We start from the raw sequence: 22,042 nt of genomic DNA, 5'->3' as shown, positions 1-22,042 counted from the left end.
ATCCACCTGTGCATGTTCTCATAGTCATTGACAATTGCTGCCTGGAGCAATTCCTTCAGTAGAGTTAGTAAAGCTTTCTCAATAATAATTCTACATGAATTAGCTGGGCTTCTGTAGAGAAGAGCTTTCCCCATCCGCAGGGCTGTGAGTTACTCTGAAGACAGGATTCTGAGGGGAAAGGCAGGGTGCTTGTTTCCCTTGGCTGTCCAGTTTTGGGGAGAGGCATGGTGGCAGTTGCTCTTCCAATAAAGATACCCTTTTCTTTCTAGCCTTGTTTGGTTTATTTTATTTTTTAATATCATTATCCTCATACACATATTTTTATATATGTATATATGTGAGGTGTGAGATCACATGGATTTTTTTAATTAATCGTTTTATGTTCACGTGTCCCAAGTATGGCCCAAGGGAGCTCCCTCAAGCTCATCCTGTCGGACAGTTTCAGTCTTCAGTAACTTTGTTTTCTGTCCCCCCACCCAAACCCAGGCTCTTCCTGCTCCAGGTGTGCAGGTAGTCATTTCCCAAGGTGGCCTGTGACTCATGGGGACAGACATTTATAGACTCGTGTCTGCACGGCGCTACTGTTTGAGTGGAAATTTTTTAAGGATCTTTTAGATACTCATTCCCCAAATGTTTTTTATTTTTTATTTTTTTTGTTAATCCTCACCTGAGGATATTTTTCCATTGATCTTTTAGAGAGAGGGAAAGACAGAGGAACATCAATGTGAGAGAAACACATCAATTGGTTGCCTCCTGCATGCACCCTAACCAGGGCCAGTGCCAGGGAGGAGCCTGTAACTAAGATATGTGCCCTGGACCGGAATTGAATCCAGGACCCTTTGGTCCGCAGGTCGATGCCCTATCCATTTAGCCAAACCAGCTAGGGCTCATTCCCAAAGTTTTAACCGTAACCAACATTATATTAAAGAAGAAGATCAACTCTATGATTATAACCCTTTCCCCCTGGCTGAGTAAATGTGTTGGTTTCAAAACATGTGTAATCTGAAATTTGTAGCCTAAAATTGAACTTTGTGAAACTCTTTATCTTTCAGTCTTACATGGATTATTGTGTTACTGTAGCCAAGGTCACAAAGTAGGTTAACATAAAACTTACTTGGTTTTTGTATCACCGTTAGAGTAGATTTAAAATGAAGAGCAGTTATTGCCAAAATTACATTTAATCCTTCCTGTATAACTTTTGTTTGGTTTGAACCACCTATTTATAAAAAGAGCAAAAGTGTCTGTTTGGTGTTTATAGTTAAACTAAGTGTAAAAAAAAAAGTGTTCCTCTATAGAGTTCATTTCCACTTTGAAGCCTCTTGTTAGCTAATATATGTGTACGTGTGTATGTATATACAAAGGCCATCTGTGCTGATTTCTAATCTTTTAAACTAAAATAGTCTAATATATTCTCTCAAATTTTTAGGTTCTTTACTTATGGTAATTTTCCGCTAGAACAGCATCTGGAACAAATTCATGAAGAGGCTCTGAGTAAATTTCAGAAAATTGAGCCACGCACCACCGTGCCGCCTCAGAAGCCTTGGGATAAGCCGGTGAGTGCTGCCAGAGGATAATCAGTGTTGTACCAGCCTGTTAGTATATGGAGACAAAGACCCCAATTGTGTGTTGATAACGGGATTTAAAATGTGGTTGTGAGCTCTTCTCAAACCTAAAGATGGTTACAGTAAAGCCTCATTATAACAGACTAATTCAGGCGAGGGGTGTCCATTAAAGCTGAAAGTCTATTATATAATAAGGTAGGTTTTCCAAATGCATACCTTAAAAAATTGGCAAATTAGTTTACCTGATTTTACTTATGTGGACACATTTGTGTAATTAAAATTAAGTATGTATGAAAAGTTTAATTTCATAGAAAAGTTTTCTATATGTATTACTGTCATTTTAAATTTATACTGAATAGGTCTAGTAAATGCGAACATTCACCTGTCATCTCAAGTAAACGGTTGGGACGTGGCTTAGTGCACATTAGAACATCTGCCACATGAATTAAAACTGCTGCAGAAAGACTCACCATGAGCATGAAGCAGTGTGATCACGTGCTAACCCTTTCCCAAAAATTTAGGAGCAGTGGCTCTTGAATTTAATTATGTAGACTATAGTTGTAGACATGTAGTATTTCTGTCAGCGAAATTACTACAGTGTTTTTTCCAACATATGGCCTATTTACTAAAATTTGTTAAAAATAACAGTGAATTAATAACAAAAAGTAACCTGTTAATTTAATTACCTATAAGCAAGTCTTGGTTAAAAGCATTTTAAAATCAACTGGGTGTTAATTTTCACATATGACATGCAGACCTGTAATTTTGTGGGTTAAGTCTGAAATCCATTAAGTTGAGGTTTGCAAAATTGAGTATTTGCTGTATTTTTTTTTGTCTAAAGTTTTTCTCCTTTTTCCCTGATTGATGCCCCCTCCGCCCCCCCCCCCCGCCATTCCCACCCCGGAGGGCAAGCTCCCACTGCCCCAGTGTCTATGTCCATTGGTTATGCTAATATGCATGCATACAAGTTACTGTTTTTGTTTTAAAACAAAGTTAATTTAATGAAAAGCATCTCTTGGACCATTTTATTCCTCTAGGTAATCTATACTAGTTTAAACCCATTCATTCACGTGCTGTGCCTACTTCATGGTTTTACAGAGGGAATTTCAGATCACCTGTGCTCCGGACTCAATGGCCGCAAGTTCCTCTAAACAAACAACTGTCAGTGTCAGCTTCCTCTTACCAGAGTAAGTATCCATGTGGAAGTAGGAGATGCAGGTGAGCAGGGTCAGATTTAGTTCTCTAGTCAGGAATGAATGGTTGGGTGGTTAGGGTTCAGGGTTACAGCAGGTAGGTCTTGGATGTCAGTGGAGTTTCTGACAATGTCTAGAATAGTTTGAGGGGAAATCTCTGAGTAGCTGTTCTGAAGGAAAGTAACTTCTTCCTCACTGCATTTTAAAGCTCAATTCTAGAGAAAAAAACGGGCACAGAACAGAAGTCGTTACCATTGGGGTCACAGGTGGCTGAGTGTGAGAAGAGCACTGTGAACGCTGCTGAAGGGTGTGGGCAGCAAGGAACCCTGCCTCACTCCACCCATCAGGGTTGTCTGCCCTCAGAAGCTTCAAGGCTGACAGAGTTGCCCCATCTCTGCAGTGTCTTGTCTGCCATGTAGTGTGACAGTGCGGTTCGAATTGAAGTAGTACTGTGTCAGAGTGCTTGCACACACTCCTGCAGTAGCATTCAGTATGCAGCTAAACTGACTCTATGGTTTGGACTCCCAAAAAAGTCCTAGTATAATTACTCTCTTTTGCTGATATAACTATTAAAATAGAGGTTGGAATGCAAGAATTTCTACTAGAACTTCAACTTCTTTGGAAAGAAGTATAAATGTAGTACTGATTATAATGATTTTGAAAACGTAAGGGACAATGGTTTTCTCTTTTTCTCTTCAACCCCCCACCCACGTCCCTCTTAAAATGAAGGATCACTGACACATTTGAAGCCTTCACATTAAACCTTCTGTCTTCACTCTTGATCGGCGGGCCCAACTCCCCCTTCTACAAAGCCTTAATTGAATCTGGACTCGGCACAGACTTTTCTCCTGATGTTGGGTAAGATTTATCTTCAGATGAGATCATTGGTTGCTATTGGGGGCAGTTTTGACATTTGACAATGTGACACATTTTTTTTTGTCACAACTGAGGAGGGAAGGTTACTACCATGTGGGTGGGGCCATGGAGGTAGGATGCTTCACATCCCACAGTCACAGGATGGCCCCTCCTGCCCCAGCACAGAACTGTGCACTAGAGTACGGATCCGGTACAAGCTAACACATTGTAGACCAGTGGTTTTATTGCTAGCTTTACCCAGTGGCCAGATAAGTTTCTATTGAATGAGTACAAAAACATTTTACATAAATGTTAAAGGCACGCTTTAAAATTAAATACCCATTGCATTTTGAAGTTATTTATTACATGTTCTTACAAGCTAATATCTTTTTGAAGTATTATACTTTGTAAAATACTGTGTAATGTGAATCAAGAATTCTCGTGATCCATCCACAATGTGTTAACTTATGTTCCCTACAGGGGGTATCTGGGAAAAGGCAGCTTTTTAAAGATCTCACACTGGTATCTATTTTAAAAGTCAGGTTGTTAAATATTGTTAGAAATCTTAGGGTTTTGTAAAACTGAGCAGTTCTCTATCTTTAGGTTTATTTTGCCATAACTTTAAAGTTTAAGTTGTAGTGATGTTTAGAAATGTTAAAAAGGTGTGGTGTCACTGTGATCAATTATGTCTGAGAAACAGGTATGTGAGGATACGGCTTTCATTGCTTTGTCCTGGAGGACTTGGGAGTTTAATGTTCTTAGCTCTGTTCTGCAGTATATTTGATCTTGAAATGAAGAAGTGCATGGTGAGTGAGTGATGGAAGCCATACGGACTGTAATGCATGATCACCTTTCCTATTCTAGATACAATGGTTACACACGGGAGGCCTACTTCAGCGTGGGCCTGCAGGGGATTGCCGAGAAGGACATTCAGATGGTCCGAGACATAATCGACAGGACCATTGACGATGTCATCATGTACGTATGACCCTCTGCACCGATTTGCTAGCCTTCTCAGTTCCTAAATACTTTACAGCAAGGTCCAGTCTTCTCCATTATTGGCCATCTCTACAAAACCTCACATTTAGTTGCTTAAATATTATCTCTGCTCTCTTGTTGCAAAAACATTTGTTTTAGTACTTCAGTAATTTTTATCACTAAATAATATTCCATGTGTTACATACCACATTGTTTATCCATTCATCACTTCATAGACATTGGGGTTTCCACTATTTTTGGAGGCTGGATGAATAATGCTGCTATGAACATTTACTAGTATATATAAGCTTTTGTGTGGAGACATTTTCTCTTTTCTCTTGGCTAGATAACCCAGAGTGGAATTTCTGGGTCAAGTGGTACCTCTATATTTAATTTTTTGAAGAATTTTTAAATCAAATTGTTTTGCAAAGTCACTGCACCAAGTTAAACCCCACCCAAAATTTATGAGAGCTCCAAATTGTCTAATGTTTAGGATAATCAAATTCTTACAGATCTTCCACTAATTTTCTGGTTTATGATTATTATATCCATCCTGGTGGATTTGAAATAGTCTCTTTTTTTTTTTGGTTAATCCTCAACTGAGGTTATTTTTTTCCATTGATTTTTAGAGAGAGTGGAAGGGACAGGGAGAGACAGAGAGAGAAACATTGATGTGAGAGAGATACATCAGTTGGTTACCTCCCGCATGCACCTGGACCAGGGCCAGGGATCTAGCCTGCAATCAAGGTACGTGCCCTTGGCCAGAATCAAACCCATGACCCTTCAGTCCATAGGCCGATGCTCTAACTACTGAGCGAAATTGGCTAGGGCTGAAGTAGTCTTGATTTGCACTTCCCTAATGATAAGTGATGTTGAACATCTTTTCATTTGCTTACTGGCCACTGTGTATCTTCTTAGGAATAATGTGTATTCAAATTCTTGATCCGTTTTTTAATTGGATTATGTGTTTTTTAATTCTATGATTGTGAAAGTTATTTAAATATTCTGTATTCAAGGCCCTTATCAGATAACCTGGTTTGCAAGTATTTTCTCCCATCATATGGCTTGTCTTTGTGCTTTCTTGGTGACCTTATCACCCAAAGTTAATCTCCTCCCATCACCATGTATTTGACCCCCTTTATCCTTTTCATCCTCTCCCCACCCACCTTCTCCTCTGGTAACCACCACACTGTTATCTGTTTCTATGAGTTTGTTTGTTTCTTTGTTGCTTTTTATTTTATATCCCCCATTTGAGTGAAATCATATGGTTCTTGTCCTTTTCCTTCAGACTTATTATTATTATTTTAAAAATATTTTTATTTCAGAGTGGAAGAGAGAGGGAGAGAGAGATAGAAACACCAGTGATGAGAGAGAATCATTGATCCAGTTGCCTCCTGCACACCTTCTATTGGGGATCGAACCCAGGCATGTGTCCTGACTGGGAATTGAACCATGACCTCCTGGTTCATAGGCTAATGCTCAACCTATGAACATGGGCAGAGCTGTATGTCTTCTTGGGAGAAGTGTCTGATCAGGTCCCTCTGCCCATATTTTAATTGGATTGACTTTTGTGTGTGTGTGTGTGTGTGTGTGTGTGTGTGTAGTTGTATGAATTCTTTTATATATTTTGAGTATTAGCCCTTTATTGAAGGTATTGTTTTGCAAATATCTTCTCCCATTCAGTTGGTTGTCTTTTGATCTATTGATGGTTTCTTACAGTACAGAAGCTTTTTAGTTTGATACAATCCCATTCATTTATTTTTAGTTTTACTTCCCTTGCCTTGGGGTCAAGTTCATAAAGTCCTCTCTGAGACCAAGGTCTATATGTTTAGTACCTCTGTTTTCTGCTATGTATTTTATTATTTTATTGATTTTTAATTCTCACCTGAGTATTTTTTTCCATTGATTATTAGAGAGAGAGGAAGGGAGAGGGAGAGACAGAGAGAAACACCAATGTGAGAGAGACACCTCGATTGGTTGCCTCCTGCATACCCCTGACCAGGGCTGGGAGCCTACAACCAAGGTACGTGCCCTTGACCAGAATTGAGCCTGGGACCCTTCAGTCCGCAGGCCAATGCTCTATCCACTGAGCCAAACCGGCTAGGAGTCTGCTATGTATTTTATTGTTTCATGTCTTATATTTAGGTCTTTAACCCATTTCGAGTTAATTTTTGTGTATGGTGTCAGATAGCAGTCTAGTTTTATTCTTTTGCATGTGGCTTTCCAATTTTCCCAGCACAGTTTATCGAAGAGGCTTTTCTTTCTCCATTGTGTATTTTTGGCTCCTTTGTCAAAAATTAATTGCCCATATACATGTGGGTCTATTTCTGGCCTCTCAGTTCTGTTCCATTGGGCTGTATGTCTGTTTTTCTGCCAGTACCATGCTGTTTTGATTATTGCAGCTTTGTATTAAGAAATATTTTTTTCAACATCTCTGTTTTCAATATTTCTTTAGGAAAGGATTTGAAGATGATCGAATTGAAGCTTTACTTCATAAAATTGAAATACAAATGAAGCATCAGTCTGTCAGCTTTGGACTCGCCCTGACCTCTGTGTGTAATTTCTCAGCCATCTCCTGTTTTTCTTTTTTTCTGTTACTTTTGGAATTAGTGGTTCTTAAAAATACTGTGTAATTGCAATTCATAGAAACTTTCCCTTGAACCTTGAAAGTTATGCTATTTTGCATCTGATATAACTTTACTTTTAATTTAGTTTGTCTTTTTACTAGGTTGCTCAATTGGCTTTTTTTTTTTTTTGTATTTTATGTTTATATGTAAAATAGATTTACTCAGACCCCTTTAAAGGAATCGATAAGTATTGATCTGTTGGTAATTATATTTTCTAAAAATAGTTTTAAACCTGTGCTTTTTTAAAAACTTTTTTTAGGGACAAAAAGGTTTAAAATTAATTTTTTCTTCTTTTAATCAAAGAATGACTTAATTTTCATTATAATTAGTCATCTGTGGTATTTAAACATAGAAACAGATTTTAATAAAATGCCCTGCCTTTGATATTTACTGAACTGACGTGAAGTTCACTGTGTAATGTGCTCTGTGGATTTAAATCTCCTCCAGTACATAGCTTCCTGCTGGAACCACGACGGGGACCCTGTGGAGCTCCTGAAGCTGGGAGGTCAGGTGGCTCAGTTCAGGCAGTGCCTTAAGGACAATCCAAAGTTTTTGCAAGAGAAAGTGAAACAATATTTTAAGGTAAGAAAAGTAGAGAATTTAAATCTATTCTTAAATAGAATTTTATAATGAAAGGAACATTGGGAACATAATCTACATTATGTAAATCAGTTTCTGTTAATAAATAGGTGACATGATTTCTTAATTATTAATCAAAATTTCAAATGCTCATATTAACTTAAAAACTTGGTTTCCCAGATTCAGATGTGATTTGACTATGTGTTATGTTTTTATGTATGAGTATTTGAATGTGTATGTATTAACAAAACATATGCACATTTGTTAATAGAACATACAGAATATGAGAACAAGTCACCTACATGTATGAATATTCTGGTCATTTTTATAAAGGATTCTTTTGATGCTTGTTCCTTATTTCTGTAGATTGCTGGGCATTTCTACTTGTTGTAAATTCCCTGGTAGATAGTTGTCAATATGGTAGAACTTCTAGTGAGACCCTGACCATGGTGGGGTCTGTCGTGAAGGCTGACTGCTGTACTAGGTGCCATTGTTTTGATCATGGGGCATGATTTGGTCATTTGACCTTCAGTCTCTCTAAGTTATTATAATTTATTTTGCATAAAGGTTTTTTTTTAATTCTCCCACTTCTCTGTAGTATTACATACACGTGAGCATTTGTGTGCTAGTGCTTTCAGTTGTTGAAATAAATAAGGAAACATGTTAAGTCACCTAACATTTGTACATTAAGCTGATGTCTATTTTGTCATAATTTATAATATGTTGAATGAAGATTCAGCCTTTGAGAGATTAATAGTATAATGAGGAATAGATAAAAATTAAATTTTTTCTAATTGTCTTCAATGTAGACTGAAGTTAAAAATTTATATTAGAAAGTGTAAACAGTTTCCTTCTACAACGAAGATGTAAAGAAAATATTGAGTATTAATACATTTATGGTTGCAACATCATCACAATAATCACACTAATAATAGTAGTAACAGCATATATGAATTATGTAATTTCTACAAAGCAAGTATGATTGCAAGAATTTTATCTGGCTCACATACTCTCTCCAAGACAATCTTTGGATGAGTGCTGTCCTCACTATTTGAAATGGAACGTGGGACTCGGGACCAAGAGCACACAGGCAGAGAGGCTGGTTCAGCATGTCCGGCTTTAGTAACATCTCGTTTTAATTTGGTTCTTTTGTTGCTGTGGATGTTGTTGCAGAATAATCAGCATAAGTTGACATTATCAATGAAGGCAGATGACAAGTATTCTGAGAAACAAGCACAAATGGAAACAGAAAAACTGCAACAAAAGGTCAGCGCTCTTTCCCTGGAGGACAAGCAGCAGATCTATGACAAAGGTCAGACTCTCAATTTTGTTCCTGGTCGTTTCTTAGCCTTTGCCCAACCCTGGTGAACTTCTTACCGAGGATATAGTTCCAGGCAAGTCTTACTTCGACCAACAGGTATTTGTTGGGCACCTGCGAGTTCTGCATTGGGTGTTGCGGGTTCAGGCCTGATAGGATGGCCGCTGTTCTCAGTAAATTCGCCCCCTGTCGTTGGGCAGGAAAGGCAGGAGTGGTGGAAATGAGGCAGCTTTAGGAGGTGTATTCACTTCACATATTTTATAAGAACTTCTGTTACAGGTGCTGTAACATGCCCCGTCCTGTGTGTTGTGTTGCAGTGTGTAGTGAACTGCCACCCAGCACTGTGGACGGTGTGAGCTGTGAGATCAGAGGAGGCGGGTCTCGTCTCAGTGATGGGGAGAGGCGTGAGCTGTGGTGAAGGCACACGCGGGTCTGTGTGGTGCAGGTGCAGTGAAGACAAAGTTGTAGAATTTCTTACAGCACCGAACATATACTTACTGGGAATCCCAGTGGTCCTACTCTTGTTTACTTAGAAGAAATGAAGTGTGTGTCCACACAAAACTGGAAATAACTCACATTTCCACCATCATACTTTGTCCATAAAATGCAATACTCCTGGGTCATAAAGAGGAACACACTCATTATTGGTGAATCTCAAAAGCCTTTGTTAAGGGAAGTTAATTAGCCAGGAACAAAGAATACCTACTGAGTGAGGACATTTAATGAAACTCTAGAAATGGCAAAAGGACAGCGACAGAAGGCAGGTGAGGCCAGAGTGGGGGCGGGGAATAGCCTGCAGTGAGCCAAGAGGGCACTTCCTGGGTGCTGGAAATGTTCTGTATCATGATGTGGTGGTTCATTTGTCAAAACTTATTGAATTGTATCTTTTAAATTATGAATTTCAACATGTGTAAATTATGTATTGATAAAATCTTATTAAAATATACATGTAGTACACACAGAAATACAACACCCCCATTTTAATCAAGCTAAGTTTGAGGCGATTTAATCTAGTAAAGGCAAAATTAGTGTCAACATGCAACCTATTAGTCTTTATCTCTGAATTCTTTAAACATACGGCTATTTTAGATCTTCCCATAAATTTAACATGCTAATTGAATAATAAATACATTTTTGTGAGTGCCAGTTGACAAGTTCTATCTATCCTTCTTTTTTTTTTAATTGAGGTCTATTTGATATACTAATCTTGGGTGTACAACAAAATTATTTGCTATATGTATGTATTATGATGATCACAGTAAATCTAGTTAACATTTGCCACCATACATAGTTATAGGTTTTTCTCTTGTGATCAGAACTTTTAAGATTCACTCAGTAATTTTAAAATATGCAATATAGTGTTACTAACTTTAGTCACCATGTTATACATCTCATGACTTATTTATTTGATAACCAGAAGTTTGTACCTTTGACCCCTTTCACTCATTTTCTACCTCCCATCCCTACCTCTGGCAACCACCAATCTGTTTTCTGTATCTATGAGCTTGGTTTTCTTTGTATCTGTATTTTTTATTCCACATATAACTGAGATCATATGGTATTTGTTTTTTTCTAACTTATTCGTTTAAAATAATGCCCTTGTTTCATTTGTGTTGTTACAAGTGAAAGGATTTCTTTTTTCTTTGTTCATGGGTGAATGATATCCAATTATGTATATATATCATATTTTCATTAATAATTTTTAAATTTATTTTTCAATTATAGTTAACTCTATTAGTTTCAGGAGTCTAACAGAGTAGTTAGACATTTATATACCTTTCAAAGTGATATATCTAGTATCCACCAGGCACCATACAGTTATAACAGTATTATTAACTGTATTCCCTACACTGTACTGTACATCCCAGTGACCATTTTTATAACTGGCAATTGGTACTTTTTAATACCTTTCTCTTCCATCACCCCAATCCCCCTCCCATCTGATGACTATCAAACTTTCTCTGTACCTATGAGTTTGTTTCTATTTTATTTCTTCATTTATTTTGCTTTTTAGATCCACATATAAGTGAAATATGATATTTGTCTTTCTCTGACTTATTTCACTTAGCATAACACCCTCTAGGCCCACCCATGCTGTCACAAATGGCACATTTCATTCTTTTACTAGAGGCCCGGTGCACAAAAATTGTGCATGGGGGGGAAGTGTCCCTCAGCCCAGCCTGCACCCTCTCGCAATCTGGGACCCCTTGTGTAGATCCCTAGGTCTGGCCAGTGATAAGGGCCTATTAGGGCTTTCCTTCCCCCAGCTGCCTGCAGCTGGCCCCAACCCCGCTGCTGTCACTGCTTGCCATCTATGTGGCGCTGCTCCCCCTCTCCCCCACCACTGGTTGCCTCCCTCTGTGGGCGACAGGCGTAGGGTGCAATTGCGTGGCTGGCCTGGGCCTCCCTCTGCAGGGCAATCGATCGTGGGGCTCCACAATCGATGGCTCTGCATTTGATAGCTCTGTAGAGGGAGGCTTTGCCCACCTGCTGGAGCACTGCTGGCTGGGTAGCCTGGGCCTTCCTCTTTGGGGCGATCATGGGGTGATGGTGGGGGCCCCCCCACCGATTGCATCACACCCGCCTTGGCTGGCCTGGCACCAGTGCATGTCATAGCATGGTCGTCCAGACAGTCGTTCTGCTGTTCGGTCGTTTGGTTGATTTGCATATTACACTTTTATTATTATAGATGACCAAGCAATATTCGGTTGTATATATTTCTCACATCTTTATCCATTTTTCCATGGATGGACACTTAGATTGCTTTCATACCTTGGCTATTATAAAGAATGCTGCAAAGAAAATAGGAGTGTATATCTCCTTTAGAATTAGTGTTTTCATTTTCTTCAAATGAATACCCAAAAGTGAATTGCTGGCTTATATGATAGTTCCATTTTTAATTTTTGAGGAACCTCTATACTATTTTCTGTTGTGGCTGTACCAATTTACAATCCCACCAATGGGGCACGAGATATCCTCACCAGCACAGATTATTTTCTAGGTTTTTTTTTTAATAGTAGTTATCCTAATGGATATAATATGGCATCTCACTGTGGTTTTGATTTGCAATTCCCTGATGACTAGTGATGTTGAGCATCTTTTCATGTCTGTTGGCCATCTCATCTGTTCATGCTCTTTAGAAAAATGTCTATTCAAGTCCTCTGCCCATCTTTTGCTATTGAATTTTATGAATTTTTTATATTTTGGATGTAAAACTCTTAACAGATATATGATTTACAAATATTTTCTCCCATTCCTTATGTTGCTTTTTTATTTAGTTGATGGTTTCTTTTGCTATGCAAAACGTTTTTAGTTTGATTGAGTCCCACCCATTTTTCATTGTACTGTTGGTGGGTTTTTTGTTTTGTTTTGTTTTTGCTGTAAATAAGATTATATAAATTTCAGATATGCACCATTATAATTTGACATCCATGTACTCTATGTATTTGTGCTCATCACCAAATGTCTAGTTTCCGTTCATTACAATGTATTTGACCCCTTACCCACTTCGTCTTCTCACACTCCTTTCCTTGGTAACCACTGTTGTATTATCTGTGTCTATGAGTGTTTTTTGTTTGTTTGTTTTTTGTGTGTGTTAGTTTGTTGCTTTCTTGTTTTATATTCCACATATGAGTGAAATCTTACGGTTTTTGTTTTTCTCTGACTTATTTCACTTAGTATAATGCTCTCCAATACATCCATGCTGCTGCAAATGGCAATTAAATCAGTGAAGCCACAATGGAAAACAGTATGGAGGTTCCTTAAAAGATTAAGAATAGATCTATCATGTAATCCAGTCATTTTCTGGGTATTTACCCAAAGAAAATGAAAACACTAATTTGTAAAGACATATGCGCCCCTATATTGAAAGCATTATTTACAATAGCCAAGATATGGAAACAAACATCTTCCATTTTTACTTAAGGCCATTTGTACAGGAGGTAATGCATGCCTAAGCAACGGAATATACACTCCCTGAGTGATCAGATTCCTGGCCTGGCCATGGAGGTGTGTGCTGTTTTAAGGAAATAGTTACTCCAGTGCACACCTGTGTGTGAATGAATGGGGGCCTGTATTACAAAAGTGCGCTTTTATTTTATAAATCACTGCAGAGTTCATTAAGTAGGACACAGTGCTAGTGCATTTAGTGGTTATTTCGTCTCAGTCTTACATGTGTACGTCAGTGTGAGGAAGCAAAGTCCAGTCTAAAGATAAGCACCAAGGGAAAATGGGAATGGGAAATTATCTGATTTAAAACTCTAAATAGCCCTGACCAGTTTGGCTCAATGGATAGAGCATCAGCCTGCGGACTGAAGGGTCCCAGGTTCGATTCCAGTCAAGGGCATGTTCCTTGGTTGCGGGCACATCCCCAGCAGGGGGTGTTCAGGAGGCAGCTAATCGATGTTTCTCTCTCATCAATGTTTCTAACTCTCTATCCCCTCCCTTCCTCTCTGTAAAAAATCAATAAAATGTATTTTTAAAAAAGCACAACTCTAAATAACCTTCCAGTTTGGGGGTGTCTATAATGTAACTTATTAAGTACTGTAAAGGGCCGTAGCCCCTGCCATTGGGAGGGAGTTCACCTGGGAGCAGACGAGACGATGCCAACGGTTTCTGTGCATTCAGAAAGTAGCAGTGGATGTTTCAGAGGACAAGGGAGATGGGCCTTTGAACTGTTTCCAGGACTGACAGGCAAAGAGGCAAAAGACCTCCAGGCCAAATGTACAGAAATAGAGAATGTCTGAGGGTCAAGGTGTTGGGTGACTTGGTTGATTGGGGTGGGGGTGACAAAGCAGGTGAGGAGGGCCTTGGATATCCAAGAGGTTTGAGTGTAAGGTGCATGGAGCCACATCTCCCTGGTGCTGTGGGATGAGCTGGGGACGGGCCTGTGAGGGGAGGTGGGTCAGCCTGTGCTTGGACCTAGGACCCAACCCCAGCAGAGCCTGTAAAAGCTGTCCAGAAACCCATCTCTGTTTCAGGGGCCAGTTTTGTGGTCAATGGCTCTCTGGGAACTTCAGGGAGGTGGACCTGGAGGTCAGGGCAGCTCAGCGACAACAGGGGATCGGTTATCTTGTGACATGATGCGGTGTGTGTTTGACAGATTGTGCGGGCTGGTCACACGTGCACTACTCCGCTCTGTCCTTGGTCATGCACGGAGCCATTTGGTTCCCTCCCGACAGTCAGTGGTCTGTGCAGACTCTGGGGAAGGGAGCCTCTCCCTCCAATCAGACCAGTGGCAGGCAGGCCCAGAGCATGTGTTTTAAGCATGTTTATAGTTGGGAAAGTGTATGCAATGGAACAATAGTTTGAAAGCTCTAAAAATGAGTTCAGTCCCTCTATCTAGCATAAAACCTGGGACTCAGGGACCTGTCTGAGCAAAGTCCCACCCCCACCAGCACAGCGGTTCCTTTAGAGCAGCGATTTTCAACCCGTGTGCCGCAAGAACTTTTTGCACACACTTGCAATACCTGGCTGTTTAGTCAGAGGCACTGACCGCTTTTCCCTTAGGTTGTCAAATAAAAAAGTGACAACCAACACAACAATAGCTGTCTGGTGCGAATCAATTGAAATTATACCTATTTTTTTTTTATCAGATGAGCAAAAAATTTTGCATGCTGCAGAGTTTCAGTAATTAGTTTATGTGTGCCGTGAGATGAACAAGGTTGAAAATCGCTGCTCTAGGTCATTGAGAGTGAGGATTAGGGAAGAGCCACCTGCAGTGCTTATGCTCCTGTGTCTGCTTCACTTTGGCCTGGCAGTGCTCACACCTCAGCACTCGGCAAGGGTGGGTGCGAATTAGTGACAGAAGAGATGAATTACAAAAGATCTTTCGGTTGTTATCTTCCTAAATGTTCATACATTTCCCCCCCTTCTTCCTCCCTAGGTTTAGAATTACAGACTCAGCAAAGCAAAGCTCAGGATGCCTCGTGTCTGCCGGCGCTGAAGGTGTCAGACATTGAGCCCAGAATCCCGTTCACTGAGCTGTCGGTGGCCCTGGCAGGTCAGTGAGCTCTGGCCAGCATGGTGCTCGGGCCATGGGAACCATGGGAGCACCCCTATGACTCTGTAGTCCTGCTCTTGATGCTTCCCTGGGTGCTGTTACCGCTCAGTGACGACAGACTTCTCTACCCAGGAGGGCCCTATCCTTGCCTCCCAGTGGGGGTGGTGGGCTCTGTTCCTAGCCTCTGGAGTCAGGAGAGTGTGAGTGATGCTGTGCTGCATTAGATACAGGTCTTAAAGGGCTCAGGCAGCCTTTGAGTCCCCACCATCACGCTCTCCAGCTCAGCCGGCAATCTAGGCCAGGGGACAGCCTAGTGTGGAGGGACGGGAAACGCCTCACGGCGCCTTGTGTCAAGGTGTGGGGAGCCAACAGGAGTTGCAGGCCGCTGGCATCTCGAGTTTCATCCTGGAGTTTCCTCCCTGGTCTGTCAGCAGCTTCTGGTTGGAAGCACAGAGGCCTCTCTGGCACAGCGTTCCCTGTCGGAGTAGATATTCAACTTCACATGGCAAGACGTGACTTCATTGCTCTGTCCTGAGGGAATTCTGACGACAGCCTTGCACTTTGACTTGTCTCCGCCAGTGTAGGAGTGTAGAGCGTGTTTGAGCATCACGTTGACTTCTGTGAAGCGTCTGTCACTGGCCCTCTGTTTGTAACGGGGCCTGTCCTGTTTACCACATCTGAGTTTTTGTGTGCATGTGCGTGCACATGCAAAGGAGATCCTGTCTTCCGGAAAGCGGGTTAACATCCCACTGATCTAATCCCCCACAGTTTGTGTTTATCACTGAAAGTCATTAAGGGATTGTTATCAGAATTGGTGGGGACAGGTCAGTCACCAGTGAGTACCTTAGTTCCTCTGCTGGTTTAGGGCACTGTGCTAGGGATGTGGAAAGAGAACACAGAACGTCCCCTGGGGAACTTGGGACCGGGGGTGCCGGGGGCTTCATGGTGGGGCCATCAGGTCCTGGGGAGGGACTTGTTAGGATGAGAGGCACCTGGGCTGGGTGAAGAGTGGGGTCTGTGTTGCAGGAATGACAGTCCACTCTGAGTAAGGCGGTGAGGCGCACAGAGGCCAGCAGGGTCCAGCTTGAATGCCAGGCATTTGTTGACCCGAAGCACACTGCTTCTCTCTTCTGATTCTTCAAAAAGCAAGGAGCACTTTAGTGTTAAAGACGGTTTAAATTTTACCATATAAAAGTACAATAGGGAAATTTGTCTAAATTATAGCAAATGAGTAGTATTTCTTTGCTGATATAAATGTTAAACCTCCACCCTTGAAAAGCACTACCATTTTAAAAATATTAAACAATGACTGTATGATTACAAGTGTAATGGTAAAACTTTGGAAGTTAAACACCTCTTTCTCCAGCTGGAGATGTCCCTGTGCAATACTGCGCCCAGCCCACCAATGGCGTGGTCTACTTCCGGGCCTTCTCCAGCCTCAACACCCTGCCCGAGGAGCTCCGGCCCTACGTGCCGCTCTTCTGCAGCGTCCTCACTAAGTAAGACACGTTTGCACACTCAGCACGCGTTTGTGTATTTCATTGGTGGATATTCTCTGTGTTCGTTTTGTTTTAATGCATTCGTAATCTACTTTTCAGTGAATCATTTGTTTTTCATAATCCATAGCATTGTTACAGGGTATAAAGGGTACAATATTTGTTGAGATTTTTCTTATGAAAATCATATTTCCTTACTAAAATATAGCACACTAAATATTTATAAGCCTTGGGTATAAGTCAAATTTTCAAAATATCTACCTCAGCAACTAAGCTCTTTAAGATTGTGAAAAGAATGATGGTTTTGCATCAGAAAATGTAAATAATTAAGTCTGACATGTGGGCCTGGGTTGTCCTTGAGCCGCCATGCCGTATGCCCTTGTCTGCGCTGGTTTTGTGGTCCTGTCATCCTCGGTGAGCAGATGCCTGAGCAGATTTTAGAGCACAGGTGGGCACAGCACGGCTGCATGTCTGTCCTGTGTCCCTGTTCTTCTGCTGGCTCTCGGAGGCTGAGGGGGGCGGGCTGAGCAGGAGGTGATGGGAGCTGTCAGCTGGGTTCCCTTCCTATAATCCAGGTACATAGAGGCTTCAAAGGGAAATCACCGCAGTAAATGGCTGGGCCCTGTGTCCTGTATGCACACGAGCTAAATGCACTGCAGAGTGACTGCACAGTTCCCTGCCCTTTTAAAAAATATGGTTCCATCTCTGTCCTTTTATGGCTGTGGTCATTTTAGAAAAACCTCACAGTGTCTCTTGGCTTACATTACTTCTCTCAGTAGGAACAGCAGTTAGAATGTTTCTACCAAAAGCAACATCAGTGTAGTGATGACTTCAGCTTTTCTTAAAAATGCAAAAAGGCTTAGTTTTTAAATTTCGCCCCCAACACTACCAAATATTTGAACAGATAGTCTGTCGGATGTTTTGGAAGAACAGAGTAGGGAAGACACAGTGAACATTTGAAAGCCTAGCACTGGGAGCGCAGCTCAGCATTTTACGTTAGTGCTGGATAGCGGGTGTCTGGTGGACTGGACAGTGCTGAGTGACCCCTGAACGGGAGACCCGGTTCCTCCTGGGGCGAGGGCCCCTGACGACTCAGCCTGCATGTACATTTGAGGTGTAAGAAGTTTGTACAGGCGTGGTTCTTGGATTGAGCCGAGCTTGTAATTCAAGGTGATGGGGCCGAGATCACATTGGTGATTAGGGAACTCCCTGCTGTTCACAGGCTGGGCTGTGGAGTCCTCGACTACAGGGAGCAGGCTCAGCAGATAGAGCTGAAGACGGGTGGGATGACCGCATCTCCCCACGTGCTCCCTGACGACTCCCACCTGGACACCTACGAGCAGGTAGCATTTGTTTCTCCGTCACAAGGTGTTCAAAGGTTGGTTTCTCTGGTGTCTATTTTTTTCTTTTAAATAATTTCTTTTCTTTCCTGGTTTAGGGTGTATTTTTTTCATCTTTCTGCCTCGAGAGAAACCTACCAGACATGATGCACCTGTGGAGTGAAATATTTAACAGGTAACTTGATTTGCAGATATGTTAATGCTGTGGCCGTATCATAGGGCTGGTCTGAAGTGTGCTAAAGGGAGGTTTTACTCTCTGGTGGCTTGATTTCAGAGCCTAATTCCACTTGTAATTCCTATGGACTTGTAAAATTTCTCAGGATGTGTACATTGTCTGAAAACTTACACATTCTCCATGCTATTGAATGGGAACTGAGGGGGCTCCAGAAACTTAGCATACTCTTCCTGTCCATAGCCCATGCTTTGAGGAAGAAGAACACTTCAAAGTGTTGGTTAAGATGACTGCTCAAGAGTTGTCCAATGGAGTTCCAGACTCGGGCCACCTCTATGCATCCATCAGAGCCAGCAGGACCCTGACGCCCGCGGGGGACCTGCAGGAGACCTTCAATGGGATGGACCAGGTGATATGCAGAGGGGACCATTGGGTATTCCGGGTTAGCCAGGTCTTGCAGAGTTAATAAAATTACCTGGTACTAAATTATTTATATCTCAGAAAAGCTAACTCTCTAACTGACCAAATTTCATGAGGAATTACCCTCCTCTCTCTTCCCCCCATTCCCACCCCTCCCCAAGGCAGGCAGGTGCATCTGGCACAGTCACAGCATGATGGTTCCCCTATCGGGGCATCTGTCTGGTTTCCAGACTAGGGAGGAGTGTCTGGTCCCTGCTCTGCCCCAGTAGCTCCCTGCTCTGCTCGGGGTGTCTGCTCTATGTGCTGATTCCTTTGGCTTAGGTGAGGTTGATGAAGAGAATCGCAGAAATGACAGACATCAGCCCCATCCTGAGAAAGCTCCCGCGCATCAAGAAGCACTTATTAAACTGCAACAATATGAGGTAGGGGTTTGTGGTTCTGAGCAAAGATAGTAATGATGCATCCAGTTTCATTGAGTGTAGCATGGAGATGCTCTTCAAGTGAAGGTGTAGGTTATAGAATTGGTTCTAGACTTCAGTGTTCTAATTAAGAAATTTCATATGGGAAGAACTGTGAGGTGGATTTACTGCAAATATTTAGTCGTATTGCTCTTAAAAGTAAACAGCACGTGTTCTGTAAATGAGCCGTCCGTGAGACCCAGTGCAGTTAGCTTGCTCAAGACCAGAGTAAAAATGCAAAGTCCTTGTGAGTTTAATTATGACACGATAGTTTAGGAAAACACCTAGGAGCAGAGCCGTCCACATACAGTTGGCCTGAAGCCCACAGGTTTGTGAGCGTGAGCAGAATGTAAAAATGATTGACATGTTGTGTTATCAGTGACACGGATTTAGGTTAGATTGTAGCTCTACATGGAGAGTTCCAGGACCTTCCCCGTCAGTTTCTTGGACTCACCAGCAGGTTTCCCCAGACCATCTGGGTGGCAGGAGGGGAGCCTAAGCTTGGTGAGGGCCTTGCCCTGGGCAGAACTGACTACCAGTTTCGGGCCAGCACGGACACTTGTACCCATAATGCCTTAGGCAGCTTAACCACTTGGACCTTCTGTTTCCTCCTCCATAAAACCATACTTTGAAGATTTATGGCAAAAAAGAAAAGAATGCATTGCAGTCAGTATAGTGCCTGGAATATAGTTAACTACTATGATGGTGTGTAATTTAACTGAAATAAATTTAGGATTCAGGGCCAAAAGAAGAAAAATAGATTGTCAATTTACTATATAGTTCCAATAACTCATAGTATTATCTGTGATTCTGTAGAATTTGGAAGGGTTACATAAAAATACATTTTTGAGAGAATAGGTGGCAACTTACAATTTCCTACTTTAATGTGCATTTTACACCTGCAAACTGTTGACTTCCCTTCTAGACAGGAATTGCAGTTTCCAGTCTATGACAGTGAAGTGTGAAGGTGTTGGCAGCTTCAGGGAAACAATATTTAAAGTCAGAAACGCTGTCTTTCATCTTGACAACTGTATTAGCTGTAAGCTATTGAAAGATAAGACAGGCTTTCTGATTACTTGAAAGCATTGTGGTGAAGTATAGTTATTGGAACTATATAGTAAATTGACAATTTCCATATTTGGCTACTGTTTCTTTTTAATATTTTGGAGCATTATTTTATACAAAAACAATATACTATCTCCTTTTTATTGTTATTATACTAGATGTAGTAAGGGTTTCCTGTTCATACGTGATTTTTTAAACAGATGTGCAGTGAATGCGACCCCGCAGCAGCTGTCTCAGACGGAACGGGCAGTGGGAGACTTCCTCAGAAGCGTGGGGCGAAGCAAGAAGGAGCGGAAGCCGGTGCGCCCGCACGTGGTGGAGGTGAGAGCCCTCTCAGAGAAGGCGCATGCCAGACTGTCCTGTGTGCGGGCGCTGGCGTCCGCATTGCTGATGAGACCAGGTTGGGTGCGGCCCAGGGCTGACCCAGTTAGAAGTGAGTTCAAACCCCCTAATTTGGCCTTGGACCCTGTGCTCCTATTGTCCCTGGAGCACTTGGGCACACTCTCCTGATGAGGCAGGACACTGGGGTCTGAGATATGCTCTTGGAAGAACAGCCAAAAATGGTGCCCTGAGGAGGCCGGTCTGGCTGCAGCTAGAGGCTTTCCCCCGACTCAGCAATGCACGGTAGGCTGTCGGTCAGTGGTTCTCAACCTTCTGGCCCTTTAAATACAGTTCCTCATGTTGTGACCCAACCATAAAATTATTTTTGTTGCTACTTCGTAACTGTAATGTTGCTACTGTTATGAATCATAATGTAAATATCTGATATGCAGGATGGTCTTAGGCAACCCCTATGAAAGGATAGTTCGATCGCCAAATGGGTCGTGACCCACAGGTTGAGTACCGCTGCAAGTAATCACATCTAGTAAGCGCTAGGCATGTGATTAACTTCCAGAGTGGCTCTAATCTCGCTCACCTGGGTCAGCAGAGAAGCCTCCCTCCTCACGCACAAGGCTGACAATATGCACATTCTACAGAGGATGAACTTTCGCTTTCCCCTTGGTTATGTCCATGCATCCCTCATCCCCGAATGGACCTGCCCCCCTGCCTCTCAGAGTCCCAGCTGAAGGGGTGTGGTGCCTCAGCTCCCAGACCATCTGAAAATCCATAGACATCTATGTAGTTAAAACGTTGTTTAAAACACCAAAGCAAATGTGCCCTAACACTCTATGAGTTTTCTGGAATGTATCATCTTAGCTATTTGAAGTGAGTTTAGGATTTTTCTCATTCCTCTTGGAAACATTTTCAGAAAGCTGTGCCTAACGGATGTGGAGGAAGCGCACACGTTAGTGGATGCCAAATCGTCAGAAAGCTGATCACAGTAAGTGAACACAGCCCTGTCATTTCAGAACCAGCCGGCCCAGTTCGACTCTGGATAGGCTGGCGGCCCATTCCAGGTTGCCAGTCAGTCCCTCACTGCTGGCACGCAGGACCAGGGAGTCCTGTCTCTCGTCCTGGTGCCCATGAAGACCTCTGTGCCTCCACATGGTCTCATCACCATGCCTCTATTTTAACTTGACTGCCGAGTCAGTGTTAATTCACCAACTGGGCATTGGGTTTGGCTCATCACAGAGAGGGCAACTGACTGTTCCTGGAGAGAAATGGAAAGGAAAGGAAAGCTCGCACAGTCAGTGACCGACAGAAATGGCGTAGAACGAGCTGTTTCATTGTGGTTGTGTGGCGTGTTGTGATCGTCAGTGCCTTGCTCTCAGATGAGACCATGGCTGGTGATGCCCACAGGAAGTAGGACATTCAGAAGTCCAGGTGGCACCTGTACGGGAAGCACCCATGGGCCACTCCCCATGACGCAGCCTGACCAGGCCTTCCCTTCCCTCCGCAGGAGCCCACTTTCACGCCCTGCCAGATGAAGACACACTTCCTGCTTCCATTCCCCGTGAACTATGTCGGTGAATGTGTCAGAACTGCCCCCTACATGCACCCTGACCATGCCAGGTACAAACGAGGAGGGCAAGGAAAC

General features: G+C 42.2%; 1 protein-coding gene across 2 annotated transcripts in view; it reads left to right on the top strand.

The window, feature by feature from the left end:
• Positions 1-22,042, top strand: part of PITRM1 (pitrilysin metallopeptidase 1) — a 34,679-nt gene that overhangs the window by 9,497 nt on the left and 3,140 nt on the right. For both annotated transcript variants that reach the window (XM_059662983.1, XM_059662992.1), the window contains exons 7-22: positions 1,427-1,553; positions 2,661-2,749; positions 3,485-3,613; positions 4,475-4,588; positions 7,044-7,140; positions 7,663-7,797; positions 8,968-9,106; positions 14,997-15,113; positions 16,480-16,612; positions 17,832-17,952; positions 18,048-18,124; positions 18,365-18,530; positions 18,863-18,963; positions 20,265-20,385; positions 21,314-21,385; positions 21,905-22,017. In XM_059662983.1, coding sequence (XP_059518966.1) covers positions 1,427-1,553; positions 2,661-2,749; positions 3,485-3,613; positions 4,475-4,588; positions 7,044-7,140; positions 7,663-7,797; positions 8,968-9,106; positions 14,997-15,113; positions 16,480-16,612; positions 17,832-17,952; positions 18,048-18,124; positions 18,365-18,530; positions 18,863-18,963; positions 20,265-20,385; positions 21,314-21,385; positions 21,905-22,017 — 1,851 coding nt within the window. The remainder of the gene's footprint in view (positions 1-1,426; positions 1,554-2,660; positions 2,750-3,484; positions 3,614-4,474; positions 4,589-7,043; positions 7,141-7,662; positions 7,798-8,967; positions 9,107-14,996; positions 15,114-16,479; positions 16,613-17,831; positions 17,953-18,047; positions 18,125-18,364; positions 18,531-18,862; positions 18,964-20,264; positions 20,386-21,313; positions 21,386-21,904; positions 22,018-22,042) is intronic.

This window comes from Myotis daubentonii, chromosome 1 (assembly GCF_963259705.1).
Source record: "Myotis daubentonii chromosome 1, mMyoDau2.1, whole genome shotgun sequence".
NCBI lineage: Eukaryota > Metazoa > Chordata > Mammalia > Chiroptera > Vespertilionidae > Myotis > Myotis daubentonii.
This window is presented reverse-complemented; position numbering and strand designations above follow the sequence as displayed.